General features: G+C 44.7%; 1 protein-coding gene across 1 annotated transcript; it reads left to right on the forward strand.

Annotated features, from left to right (window-relative positions):
- The first annotated feature begins 8,191 nt into the window (after nt 1–8,191).
- On the forward strand, nt 8,192–14,396 carry LOC109780123 (CAAX prenyl protease 1 homolog). Its single transcript, XM_020338704.3, has 14 exons — nt 8,192–8,497; nt 9,153–9,300; nt 9,443–9,527; nt 9,608–9,703; nt 10,361–10,426; nt 10,662–10,760; nt 10,920–11,033; nt 11,184–11,294; nt 11,392–11,454; nt 11,555–11,647; nt 13,169–13,282; nt 13,507–13,578; nt 13,664–13,729; nt 14,047–14,396. The coding sequence occupies exons 1-14, from the start codon at nt 8,467–8,469 to the stop codon at nt 14,164–14,166; spliced, it is 1,278 nt and encodes a 425-aa protein (XP_020194293.1). The 5' UTR covers nt 8,192–8,466; the 3' UTR covers nt 14,167–14,396.

Genomic DNA, 14,396 nt, shown 5'->3' on the forward strand with positions numbered 1-14,396 from the left:
AAGGTGTAAAGTTGAGTAAGACTCAAAACCCAACCACGACAGAAAATAGAAAGAGAATGAAAGTCATTCCCTATGCCTCAACCATAGGTTATATAAAATATGTTATGTTGTGTACCAGACCTATTGTGTACCTTGCCATGAGTTTGGCAAGGGGGTAGGATAGTGATCCAGGAGTGGATCACTGGACAGCAGTCAAAGTTTTCCTTAGTTACCTAAGAGGACTAAGGAAATATTTCTCGGTTATGGAGGTGATAAAGAGTTCGTCGTAAAGAGTTACGTCGATGCAAGCTTTTACACCGATCCGGATGACTCTGAGTCTCAATCTAGATACATATTGAAACTGGGAGCAATTAGCTAGAGTAGCTCCACGCAGAGAATTGTAGACATAGAAAATTTGCAAAATACATACGGCTCTGAATGTGGCAGACTCGTTGACTAAACTTCTCTCACAAGCAAAACATGATCACACCTTAGTACTCTTTAGGTGTTAATCACATAGTGATGTGAACTAGATTATTGACTCTAGTAAACCCTTTGGGTGTTAGTCACATGGCGATGTGAACTAATCACATAAAGATGTGAACTATTGGTGTTCAATCACATGACGATGTGAACTAGATCATTGACTCTAGTGCAAGTGGGAGACTGAAGGAAATATGCCCTAGAGGAAATAATAAAGTTGCTATTTTATATTTCCTTATCATGATAAATGTTTATTATTCATGCTAAAATTGTATTAACCAGAAACTTGATACATGTGTGAATACATAGATAAAACACCGTGTCCCTAGTAAGCCTCTACTAGACTAGCTCGTTAATCAAAGATGGTTAAGTTTCCTAACCATAGACATGTGTTGTCATTTGAGGAACGGGATCACATCATTAGGAGAATGATGTGATGGACATGACCCATCCGTTAGCTTAGCATGTTGATCATTCAGTTTTATTGCTATAGCTTTCTTCATGTCATATACATATTCCTTTGACTATGAGATTATGCAACTCCCGAATACCAGAGGAATACCTTGTATGCTATCAAACGTCACAACGTAACTGGGTGATTATAAAGATGCTCTACAGGTATCTCCGAAGGTGTTTGTTGGGTTGGCATAGATCGAGATTAGGATTTGTCACTCCGAATATCGGAGAGGTATCTCTGGGCCCTCTCGGTAATGCACATCATAATAAGCCTTGCAAGCAATGTGACTAATGAGTTAGTTGCGGGATGATGTATTACGGAACGAGTAAAGAGACTTTTCGGTAACGAGATTGAACTAGGTATGAAGATACCGATGATCGAATCTCGGGCAAGTAACATACCGATGACAAAGGGAATTACGTATGTTGTCATTGTGGTACGACCGATAAAGATCTTCATAGAATATGTAGGAACCAATATGAGCATCCAGGTTCCGCTGTTGGTTATTGACCGGAGAGGTGTCTCAGTCATGTCTATATAGTTCTCGAACCCGTAGGGTCCGCACGCTTAACGTTCGATGATGATTCTGTATTATATGAGTTATGTGATTTGGTGAGGGAATGTTGTTCGGAGTCCGGGATGAGATCACGGACATGACGAGGAGTCTCGAAATGGTCGAGAGGTAATGATTCATATATAGGACGATGATATTCGGACATCAGAAGTGTTCTGGGGATACCGGGTACATATCGGGTGACCGGAATGCGTTCCGGGCATCCCCCGTCAACTACATGGGCCTAATGGGCCAAGAAGGGGACAGACCAGCCCCTAGGGGGCTGGTGCTCCCCATGTAGGCCAAAATAAGGGGGAAGGAAAGAGGGGAAGAGAGAAAGGAAGGGGAGGGGAGGGATTCGGCCTCCCCCTTCCTTCTCTCCTCCCTCCTACTTCCTTCCCCTTTAGATGAATATGGAAGGGGGAGGCCGAATTGGGAGGCGCCCAAGTAGGATTCCTCCTACTTGGGGCGCCCCTTGGCTGCCTCTCCTCCCCTCCAACCTATATATATGAGGGGAGGGCACCGCTAGAACACAGAACATTGATTCCTAGCCGTGTGCGGTGCCCCCCTCCACAGTGTATGCCTCCGGTCATATTCACGTAGTGCTTAGGCGAAGCCCTACGTGGATCACTTCATCATCACTGTCACCACGCCGTCGTGCTGACGGAACTCTTCCTCGACACTTTGCTGGATCAAGAGTTCGAGGGACGTCATCGAGCTGAACGTGTGCAGAACTCGGAGGTGTCGTACGTTCGGTGCTTGATCGGTCGGAACGAGAAGAAGTTTGACTACATCAACCGCGTTGTCAAACGCTTCCGCTTTCGGTCTACGAGGGTACGTGGACACACTCTCCCCCTCTCGTTGCTATGGATCTCCTAGATAGATCTTGCGCGAGCGTAGGAAATTTTTAAAATTGCATGCTACGTTTCCCCAACAGGAGGATGCCCGGACAAAAGCAAAAAACAATGGCTCTGATGCTTGTGAGACGCTGGTACAAATGCCTTAGGCATCTCTAAAGCGGATCCTCAAACCTTCAGTATATGTCTAGACCATAGTATCCGGATCATTTTTGTCATCCAACGAGGACCTGTATATGTCCGCTTAGCAGTTTGACCGTACGGATTCCGATATCCTATAGAGAAACATGGGGGCTTTGCCGAAGTCCGGACATGCATTTGACCAATACAAAGTCTCCGCGTGGTCCTTCTCATTTTTCTCTCTCTTCACATGCATGGCCCTCCTCTTCTTTCTCTCCTCCCAACCGGACACCACACCAAAATATTTCGCCACATGCATGGTCCCCACCTACTTTCTCTCATCCCAACCGGTTTACTTTGTGAATAGCATTAGATGGCTCCCTCCGACATCATGTCCACGGACCACGTCCGAACATATACCAGAGACATTTACGGATCAAGCTTTGGAGATGCCCTTAAGCCTTGAGAGAGCATGGATAAGTGATGCGCCAGCGAGGCAGTGCCGACATATGGGGCCGAGCCGGGCATATAAGCTTCATGACGAGTAAAGCAACGCCCAAGCTGAGCGAGGCCTTGCCGGCCGGCGGAGCTCCCTTGCCATAGTCCGTCATGGCTGGGACCATGGCCGCTTGCCAATGGCGATCGCCCACGACCACTTGGTCCGGGCACAAAAGTAAACATGATGGAGATGATGATGAGGATATGCCAATGATGGGGACATGTCCATCGCCCGATGCCGTGCTAACCTAAATAGTTGTGTAGTGCGAGTATTTACCAAAAAACATCAGGTTAGTGGTTTTTTATAAATTTTGGGCTTTTAAAAAACTTGAGGACGGGTAGATGTCCATCGCCCGATGTCGTGCTAATCTAAATAGGTTGTGCAGTGTGAGTTTTTACAAGAGAAAAAATCAAGTTGGTCGTTTTTCTATAAATTTTTGGGCTTTTGAGAAACTTGGTTCTACATACATGCAATTTGTTTAGATAGCAACACAAATTTTTATGTGGTTACAACCAAAATCACGTATAAGAAAATATATTTCTTACGGACTGTACCGGTACAGTGTGTTTGGTAGTTTACGGAAAAGGGAATGGGAATTTATGAGGGAGCTGCCTTGGGGGTTGTACTTGGGAAGTGGACTAAGAGCATTTCTAGCCGATCATGTACGAGCGCCAACCCTTATGATTCTGGCCAATTTACAGGAAATGGGAAAGTTTCGGCCCGAGCAAATCAGGTAAATAAAATCTGGCCCGTATATCCCCGGCTCCGCCGCTATATTTATCGGATCTTGGCCGATTTAGAGTTCCTATCCGCGATATCCTGCACCAGTCTCCGCCGCAATTCCCCTCTCTCCGGCGCCAAATCCACCCACCCCGGCGGCCGATTCTCGTGCGCACAAGCCCTTTTGAGCGGAGGTCGCGGGCGTGGTGGCCGAGGGGGTCGCGGCGGCTCACCGCCGCACAAGCAAGGCCGCCATGACGACAAGGCCGGCAGATCCATCCCCCCCCCCCCCCTTCGAGGAATGGCGCCGCGTTTAGGCGAGGCCCGCAGATCATGCAGGTCATAAAGTGCGTACAATAATAAGTATGAACAGTCAATGTAACACAATCCCTGAAGGAGGAATCCTACAATGTGAGTATAGGCATTGCTGATGAATTCTTTGGAGTGTCGAATATATGTACTATATATCTCACATGGTATATCTATGTACAAGAAGACAACCTATTGTATAGGCATGGGCGTAACTTATCTCTTAGTGTAATTGAGCTATGGTCGAGGCAATGTTGTAAATTCAAGATCTTCTTCAAAGTGAGTTTTTGCATTTATTGGAGTTCATATTTGAGCGCAGTCAGCTTTCCCTTTAAGATTGAGAATTAGTTCCATCTCCAACGAGGTATGCTTTACTCCTTTTTTTAAGAAATCTGTGTATATGCCAATGAAGTCGTCTGGGTTCTTTTTCCTTGCAATTAGAAACGCTGTCTTCTTAATTTGTCGCAACGAACACAACAGCCAACAAGTTATTCTGGCTAAATTATACTCCCTCTGTCTCAATAAGTGTCTTAACTTTGTACTAGTTTTAGTATAGTTGTACTAAGTTTAAGACACTTATATTGGAACGGAGTGAGTACTTTATTTTGAAAGACATTAAGACAAACCTTTATTTTTTTTCTATTTCCAAAGCTTTAGCATCAGACTATGTTGGATCGGCGCTGTCCGTATGCTTAAATTGTCAGCTTTCTTGCAAGTGCATACTCCATCAAGGCAAGTACCAATTATCATGCTCTAAATTGCAAAGCATCAGAATTGAAGTGTAGCAAAATGCATTTCCTTGATTTTTATTGCGAGCCATTCCTTTTTTTCTACTACTAGGAATATGCATTCTTTTACAACCATTTTACCTCTTACTGTTGTGATTAAGTTATAGCAACCCAGAGATACTAAAAGTTTGTTTGTCCTCAGACCTATGACGGTGATGATTAATTAGACATACTGATCATAAGAATACCTCAATATTTTATGAGCTTGGTCCTTTTATAAGTACAAATACATGTGAGCATGAAAAATAATGGTATACATGTATATTTGATGGTTCAATCTCCTTCTCACATTGTGATGTGTGACGTCTCAGTCACTTTCAGTTTGTGGCCGATGCCTACATGCTATTGGGCAATGTTTTTAATGCTATGAATCACGGGGATGACCCATTCACTTTTTTTAATCTTAGTACTGCTCGCTCTTAAACCGACTGACACCCTTTCTCCTATAAAAACGAAAACAATAACGCTCTCGCCCACACGCCTTGATCGCCACCCAATGCCTTTTGCACGAATCTTGACACGAGAGGGCTGATTTTGTGTGCCACGTAGGACAACTCGCGTGTGTGGCGTATGAGGGAGTTCGCCCGCACGCTGTTTTCCCTCCGAGGTCAGCGGTTGCGACTCGGGGCGTGCGGTGGAACTGCCGTCGCGCCCGCACGCCCCGCACGACTTCTGTCCCCATCTCCCACGACTGCCCATTTTCCCACTCTCCCACACCCAAGTTGTCATTTGCCATGTTTTTTGCAGGTTACATGGCAACCGCCCTATTCGTGATTGTAAGCAGATGACAACTCTCTTTTACCCCGAACATGTTATTGTTGCCACGTCTGTTTTTATAGCGCTACATGGCAAGTGTCTAGTGTTAATAGGTGGCAACTCCTAAAGATACCACCGTAGTCCACATGCCCGTCTCCTCTTCCACACACCAAAAGCTATCAATTGCCATGTGTTTTTGTAGGGTACATGGCAACTGCCCTAGTGTGCTTGTAAGCAGATGGCAACTCTCTTTTACCCCGGACATGTTTTTTGCCATGTGTTTGTAGTGCTACATGGCAACTGTCTACTGTTAGTAGGTGGCAACTCCTAAAGTTTTTCAAATCATGACAACTGTAGTAGACCAGACCATACATGGCAACAGCTGCAGTTGCCCAAAAATAGCATCCGGCACTTGACCTGAGATGGCAACTGCAGTTGAGCAACCATGACAACTGTAGTTGTCCGACATGGCAACTGTAGTTCAGCGACATGGCAACTGCAGTTCAGCGACATGGCAACTGGAGTTACACGTACATGGAAGAGGGTCCGGACCATAGCAATGGCGGCGGGACGCGTGGTTACTGCCACGCGGGGCGTGTGGCTCGCAGGCGGGGAGGGGCGACGGCCGAGACGGGTCGTGCGGGCCGCGTGGCCGCTCGCCCGGACGTGCTCATGCGGGCGATCACGCCGCACACCGAACGTGCGGGCTGTGGCGGGATGCGCCCGGACGTGCTCGTGCGGGCGGGCCTGTGTCGATGCCACACGGGGCGTGCGGCAGATACCCCCTAGATGCCACACGTGTGGCAGTTATCGACGTCCTATAAAAAAATACAACATAGACGCACGCACAAACTTTTCGATGGGCGCGGAGTGTCACCGCACCTCTGTGTGCTAGTTAATCTATCAATGTAAACCATGTCACCTCATTAAATCATGCATTCATTTTCTCCTGGGAATCAAGTCATGCACCTCAATAACTATTCGATTATTGCGCTAATTTTTGTGTGGTCATAAACTATATATGCGTCCGACGTTCGAAGAAAAAAACATATAGTTCATGCTTTCTTTTTTCTTTTTTTTATACACCATCTTGTCATATAACTTTAAGGGGGATGATAGGCGCCGGCGCGCCGGCCCAAACTTTGGGCCGGTCGCTTCCGAGCCGTACGATGCGAGCCGCGCGCTCGTCAGAATTCGTCTGACGCCCAGCTCACCCTGCGGCCTTTCCCTTCCTCCTGCTCGCGCAGACCTCCGGCGCGCTGGCCCAGCGGCCCCGCGCCCCCCTTCTCCGGCCTCATCTTCCCCAACGCGGACCACCAGTGCATTGGCTTCGCGCCCCTGCTCCCTCCCCCATTGACGCAACAACGGAGGCTCGCCGTCGCCGGACTTGCTCGTGGTTGCAGCACCCCCATCCACGCCGCCCTCCTCTAGCAGCTCCCCTCACAAGAAAGGTTACAACTATGGCGGACTCCTCTAAGCACCGTCGCACGGCCGTCCCCGCTACCTCTCTGCCATCCAAAATGGATGTAACAAATTTCTTGCATGGTTGTAGCAAAACTGATGGCTGTTGCAGCAAAAAACGTCGTCGCAGGTCGTTGTTGTGCCCTCATGGATGTAGCAAAAAAATCGGCAGTTGTAGCAAAATCTGACACGGTTGCAGCAAAACGTCCTCATCGTCATGCGGGGCGTAGCTCTGCTGTGAATGTAGGTAGCAAATTTACATGTGGGTCATAGCAAAATTCACCAATGGTTCCAGCAAAACGTCACCACCGCCGTCGCTGGTCACAGCTCCACCATGAATGCATGTAGCAAAAGGCCAACATGGTTCCAACTTCTCGGCATCACGGTTCCAGCATTTGGATGTCATGGTTGTAGCACTCCCCCGTCGTGTGTGGTCACCATCGGCAGCTGCTAGCTTCTAGCATCTGGTCACTGTGGTTCCAGCACTTGGATGCCACGGTTGCAGCATCTGGATGATGTGGGTTGTACAAAGTGACTGTAATGGCGACGGTGGTCGCCTCCATGTAACTCCGCCCATCACTGGTTTCAGCATCCATGAACAACTCTCGGATTTTGAGGTTGCAGCTTCTGCGGCGGGGGGGGGGGGGGGGTGCAGCTTTTTGCTTACTGGACGCAACATCCGATGAGTCGCCGTAGGGTGCGGCAATGGTATTTCCTGAGCCGGCGTCGACAGAGAAGAAAGGAGAACGAGCGGTTGAGAAAAAAGAGGAACGGGAGAAGATAAGGTACGGGAGTGGGTTTGCATGGGGCCACTGCTCCCTTCGTGCGCGCGTGGGAAAGCGGCCGACTGAGTTTTCGGCCGGCGCGCCGGTTACAAACGATTACCTAACTTTATTGTATAAAATCGTGAGCTAAGAATACTCTTACATTCATATTGTAATTAGTTTTAGGTGTTTTAAGCACTTATTGATGCATTTGTTTTAGCACGGTTTCCGTGCCAGCGCGTGAAGCATCATCTAATTTTACTAGTTCAAATGTCCAAACGGATGAGATGTGAGCGGCGACATATCGGAGAAGCTGGGGAGGGGACGGTTTATAGAAGAAGCCACCCCCCAAGAGAATATCTACTATTCAATCCCTTTTTTTTTGAGTAATTCGGTCCCATTCATTTTTTCAGAAGAAACAGTGAAGTTCAAGAAAATTCGGCTAGGCGACAGCCACATCCAAAGCCCTTTGCTTCCCAGGCCGTTTCCCCCCGGTCCCGGCGTGGCTGCAGCCGCGGTACCTTCCTTCCCCAACTCCGAGCAACTGGCCCGAGCAAAGTATCCGCCCCCTTTTTTCCACATCACGCCGCCCCCCACCCCACCTCCTCCTCTTCCCACTGTTCCATCGTCCTTGCGCTCGACCCCCTCCCCGCCGGCCCGTCCCTCGCTCGGCACACAAGCCGCCTCCGCGCCTCGATTTCCGAAACGCCCCCGGCTCCAATGGCGCTGCCCTACCTGGAGGCCGTCCTGTGTAAGATTCCGCCTTTCCGCTGCTTATTCCCCATACTCGCTCGTCTGCTCGCTCGATCCCCGGGGGCGTGTCGGCTTTCGATGGGCGCGGGATCCGCGTGTAAACCCTAGCTAGGGGTTAGTGGGGGTCGGGGGCTTTTCGCTGCTGGATTTGCCCGTGCCACGGAACCGTTGGGTGTGACGTCTGGGCAGTTTGATTTCTCTGGTGTAGCCGAGTGATCTTGATGGCTTTGGTGTGAGTCGTGTGGGTGCGAGAGGTTATCCAGGTGCAGTGATCTGAGGTTTTGGATAGATTGAGTTACCTGTTAGTGTAGAGTATTCAGCATGGCAGGAACATCGGCAAAATTACATTTGACTGAAGATGGTCACTGTCACCTGATCACTGGACTTGTTTGTGCTGTCAAGCTCTGTTATGGAACACAAAATGTGGTACTGTGCAGATTTGATGATCACTTACCAGAACGAAGCGAGCCAATATTTCTGAACTAAGTTACAAGCAGTAGTGCTTAACATAAGTTTGTCAAAATTGTGTGAACAGATCGTATGTGCAAAGTCAAGATTTTGTATTTTTATTTACCTTGTTATATCATCATCATGATTATTGTAGCTATTGTCTATTCCTGACATGCTCGTCTCATTGTATGCCCCTTCTGCAGGCTTTATGACTCTCAATTACATATTTGAGACATATCTTAACATCAGGCAGCATAGAGCCCTTAAGTTACCAACATTGCCAAAATCCCTGGCAAAGGTAATTAGTCATGAAAAATTTGAGCAGGCGAGAGCTTATAGCCTGGACAAAAGGTGCTTATAACTACTCAGTCCTTGCAACCATACCTCGTTTAGAAACCATTCCTGACACCTAATTTCATTAGCTGCGTTCCCACTTAATATTCTCTCTATCTTTTTAGACTGTCTGTACTGACAGGTATACTTCCTCTTACAGCAATTTCAATTTTGTACGTGAGGCCATAACTATAGTATGCGATATCGTGATACTGTACTATAAAGTTCTTCCTTGGTTTTGGACGGTAATACAAAGTCTTCAACTTGCTTTCCTTTACCCTTTTTGTGCAGGAGTTTGGTTCTAACTATCCTCTTCCTTTTATAGAAATCTGGAGTGTTAGTAACCAATGTTGGCCTGAATGCAGAAAATGAGATAATACACACCCTTGCATTCTTAGCAGGTGTCATGGTTTGGTCACAGGTATTATCAATTTGTTTGCCTGTTTCATAAGGCCATGTGTTTATTAATTTTCTCTGCTTTCATATTCAGTTGTTTTAAATTATCTTCAAGAGTCTTTTGCACTTAGTTGGATTAGGTATATGTGACGCATTAGCTTTAGCTCTGAAGGACCAAATGCTTGATTATATGCTAGCTATTGCAGTAAGGAATCTAAGAATCAGGAGTTAATTTCATAGTTTTTTTTACACCTATAAACTCCTTGACGTGTCTTCCTTTCTGCTGATTTTGGTCCTGACAGAGATACTTCTAAAATTAAGTGGAACACCCGATGCGGCACAGCTTTCACTTCTAAAATAGCTATGTTTAGTGGAATACAATTGGAATGATTGGTGCTTTTATCAGAGTTCACCTACTAGCCCATATCCATTTCAACATTTTCACTAGATGTTCTTTTTAACCTATAATAACATAAGGTGCATTTGTTTTGTTCAAACGTGCATCAATCAAGATTCTGATTTCTTTAGATTGATTGATCAGCAGTTCTTTTTGAATGCTTCCATGGCACCTAGCAGTAACCTCAATGTTGACCCGTGTTCATTGTCTATCAATATTTTCTCTTCTGGCGATCCAATTTTTTATGTCAATGTGATTGCCTAATACATACTTGATGCAATACAGATCACAGACTTGCCATTCTCTCTGTACTCTACTTTTGTTATTGAGGCTCGACACGGGTTTAACAAGGTCCGTCTTTAATTTTCAATTTCTGCACTTCCGTTTGTGAACATAAAGCAAATATACATATGGATGTATTTGAATTTTGTTAACTTGTGGTGCATTGGAGCACTTAATTCGAACATAAAGGAATATATTTATATGTTTGAATCGTGTCAACTTGTGGTGCTTTGGAGCACTTAATAATTTGATATCTTCATTTCCTCACGTATTTATGTTGTTTTTTTCTCTTGTCCTTTCTCAGCAAACATTCTGGCTCTTCATTTGGGACATGATCAAGGGAATTTTGCTGTCCGTTGTACTCGCACCACCAATTGTGGCTGCTATCATCGTTATAGTACAGGTACACCATATTTTTATTTTGTGCCACCCTCTATTCTGAACTATCATGCTAATATGCATCTTTATTAACCGTGCCTTTAACCCTTTTCGCAATCAGATGAACGCATATGTCACCTAACCGAGTTACTTTATTAATCTTCCTTTTCCTGTACTGCTTCAGAATGGAGGGCCTTACCTAGCAATATATCTCTGGGGTTTTATGTTTGCGCTAGCTCTGCTGATGATGACAATTTACCCTATCATGATAGCTCCTCTGTTCAACAAATTCACTCCTGTGAGTATCTTTTCTTGTTGCACTGCGTCCGTCATTTTCCTCATTCAATATGGTTTCGTGTGAGAATGGTATGTAGTGCATCCATGCTGCATCTGTATCCACATAGTAACTTCATGGTAAGACTGAACTTGAAGTTGCTGATTTCAACAGCTTCCCGAAGGCTCGCTCAGGGAGAAAATAGAGAAGTTAGCAGATTCCCTCAAGTTTCCTCTGAAAAAGCTTTTTGTGGTGGATGGGTCTACTCGATCAAGCCACAGTAATGTATATGTTAATTGCTCTACCTTTGGAGTTTTTTTTTTCATTGCTAACTAGTTATTGATGGTCTTCTGATATGATTTCAACTGTCAATCTCTTTCAGGCTTACATGTATGGGTTTTTCAAGAATAAGCGCATTGTTCTCTATGACACATTGATACAACAGGTTCAAACAAACCACCATTTTTTGTACTGTGTTCATTATTTTTCCATTGCGATTTGGGAACTCATGCGCAGGTTCGACTACTTGACTGTGTTTGTTTCAGTGTAGTAATGATAATGAGATCGTTTCTGTTCTTGCGCACGAGCTTGGGCACTGGAAACTCAATCACACTGCATATTCCTTTGTAGCTGTGCAGGTATTTTCTCATCCAGATAACTAATTATGTCCTCTGCGCACCAGTCAGCCAATTAGTTTTGGTGCATTAGCATTTGCATACTAGATAGCTAAGGTACCGTTTGGTTGCATGGATGAAGTTGGATGTGAGATGGCCATACGGAGGGTTGGTAGGGATGGTGGGCAGTCAAATATGTGTTTGGTTGAGTGAGTTGGTGAGCCATTTTTATGTTTGGGTGAGGGATAGATGTGGATAGGATTACCCAGAATTGTGTTTGGTTAGCTTTAGCTAGCTCGATAGTTCATTTTCCCGGAAAAAAAAACTTTATTGAACTTTTAGACCATAAGTGGGCTTAAACGGGACCCGGTTTACATCCCTAAACATGATTAGCTGGGCATAGGATATGAAAATAGAAAAAACGAAGTTGGAGCCGTTGGATCTTTTCGTCTTCAGTTTTTCTACCATATGTCCAGCTTCTATTGTAGTCTTTCCCCGTTCAAGTGTTATGTTGTCCATGTACACAATAATAAACAACACATATTGCTGCTCCAATACAACTGTGCAAATGTAACAAAGACACCAAAATTTACAGACCCAGAATGCCGACCTGATGAGAAACGACAGAGGAGTGCTGAGACAGAGAGAAGTGTCACAGTGAGGAAAGAAAAATAGGCCTGACAAGCTGTGCACTAGGCTCATGTGCTGTCGCGTGACAGTGCGGGCAATAGATGGCTCGGCTCTTCCGAGTTCTTTTACTGCTTGGATTTGTCCTGGTTGTTGGAGCTATATTCACTTTAATGGGGTATAGACCTACCCAGTCTAACCAAACAAATAAAATCATGGTTTCTAAAAGCTGGATGGTCATCTCTCATACAACTTCATCCAAGCAACCAAATGCTACGTGAAGATATGGTAGTCATCAAGTGAAAATGCCTTAGCCCGGAAATCCTCTGTTGTTTTTCCTGGAGGTTCATTGTGCCATTCTTATTGTTGCATCAGTTGGCCTATGGTATACTGAATTATAAGGGAAGAAACAAAATTAAGCTTGGTCGGGGGCACTGATAAGAACGTGTTTATATGAATTGAAGACGCAGCTAGTTTTGAGAACTGGTATAAAATTCAAGCAGTATTGTTTCTAATAAAGTATCCTGTTTATTAGTAAAAAGTGCAAGATATTTCTTCTGATGAAGCCCCTAGGGGTGGTGCTAATCTATATAGTAGATGTAATGTGACGAGTCATGAGTAGCTACTCACGAGAACGGTTAATTAGATGAATGAATATTTAACAAAATTATTTATAGCATAAGTTAATATGAACTCGATTTTAAGCATGCAAGGGGTTATACTGTTAGGCACCTTCATGTGTATTGTTCTAGTGTTACTGATGGAATTTGTGCAATGACGCATCATAAAATCAGTTTGTGTCCCCATTGCATTGGTTGCTGGGAAACTATTATTTGATTTGATTAAAAAAAGAAAAGCACGCATCTCAAGCATTTAGATGTTGAAAATTCTTTTGTTCACCTCATTTTCTACTTGCAGGTGCTTACATTTATGCAATTCGGAGGATACACTCTTGTAAGGAATTCCAAAGATCTCTTTGAAAGTTTTGGTTTTGAGGATCAGCCGGTAATCATTGGACTGATCATTTTTATGGTATGTCATGCTCGTTATTTTTTAAGAAGTATTATCGTGCTATTATCTTTGCGTGGAGATGTTTTCAGTACAATTTCCGCCCTAGCAGTAGTATCTTTTTGTGAAATGAAATTGAGATCGAACGTCAGCTGTTTACATCTTCCATTTAAACTTGCAGTGAGATGCACTCCCTACAGATTTCCAGCATTGTTACTCGATTGACACATACATTCTTTTCATGACAGCACACCATTATACCCGTCCAACACCTTCTGAGTTTTTGCCTCAACCTTGTCAGCAGAGCATTTGAATTTCAGGTTCTCTCTTGTATTCATCTCAAGTTTTCCGTTGTGACAGCTTTCAAATTTGGTTGCATTTACCTAATCCTATCTCAATATCCAGGCTGATGCTTTTGCCAAGAACCTTGGGTATGCTCCCGAGCTCAGGGGAGCCCTTGTTAAACTACAGGTAACCATTTAAAGGCCTTTCGATTTTTTTCTGCTTTTCTTATAGTTGACCATGGAGTCGGTGTTATTTTTCTACTGGACATCGACACCTTACTTCAAGATCTGACCATAATCGATCACTAGATCAAGCAACCTTCTCTCAAAATTCAATGCTGGTTCGAGAAACTACTAACATCCTCTTGTTTACTCTTGCTTTATTCTCTTACGCCTCTTTGTTTGGAAGCTCTTAGCTCTCTTTTACTAAACTTATACCATTACTGTAGTATAGTGGTGCGGAGATTTGAGTTAACTAACTTGGTACGTGCTTGAAAATTTCAGGAAGAGAACTTATCTGCAATGAACACAGATCCGTGGTACTCAGCATACCACTACTCCCATCCACCCCTTGTTGAAAGACTGTCTGCTCTTGAAGACCTGGATAGCAAGAAAGATAACTAATGGGAGATGATCTCATACTTGATGCGCATATGCCAACTATCATGGCATCGCTTCAATCTCAATGTAGTAGGGATTTATATGCATACAGGGATCTGTATGAAAACGTGCACCTCTAGGTTAAGATATGTATCGTTCGTCGATTGACTTACTGTCTTATTGACCTATATACACACAGGATTGTTGGTCCTTTGACATTGACAAATAGAAGTTGATCAGCTACGAGATGTTCA

Source organism: Aegilops tauschii, chromosome 6 (genome assembly GCF_002575655.3).
Source record: "Aegilops tauschii subsp. strangulata cultivar AL8/78 chromosome 6, Aet v6.0, whole genome shotgun sequence".
NCBI lineage: Eukaryota > Viridiplantae > Streptophyta > Magnoliopsida > Poales > Poaceae > Aegilops > Aegilops tauschii.

Excerpts from the sequence above, each read along its gene's own strand:
- LOC109780123 (XM_020338704.3), top strand. The coding sequence starts at position 8,467 with ATGGCGCTGCCCTACCTGGAGGCCGTCCTGT. Across the intron at positions 11,034-11,183 it reads TGTTCAACAAATTCACTCCT|CTTCCCGAAGGCTCGCTCAG; the intron begins GTGAGTATCTTT and ends TGATTTCAACAG. Across the intron at positions 13,283-13,506 it reads TTGGACTGATCATTTTTATG|CACACCATTATACCCGTCCA; the intron begins GTATGTCATGCT and ends TTTTCATGACAG.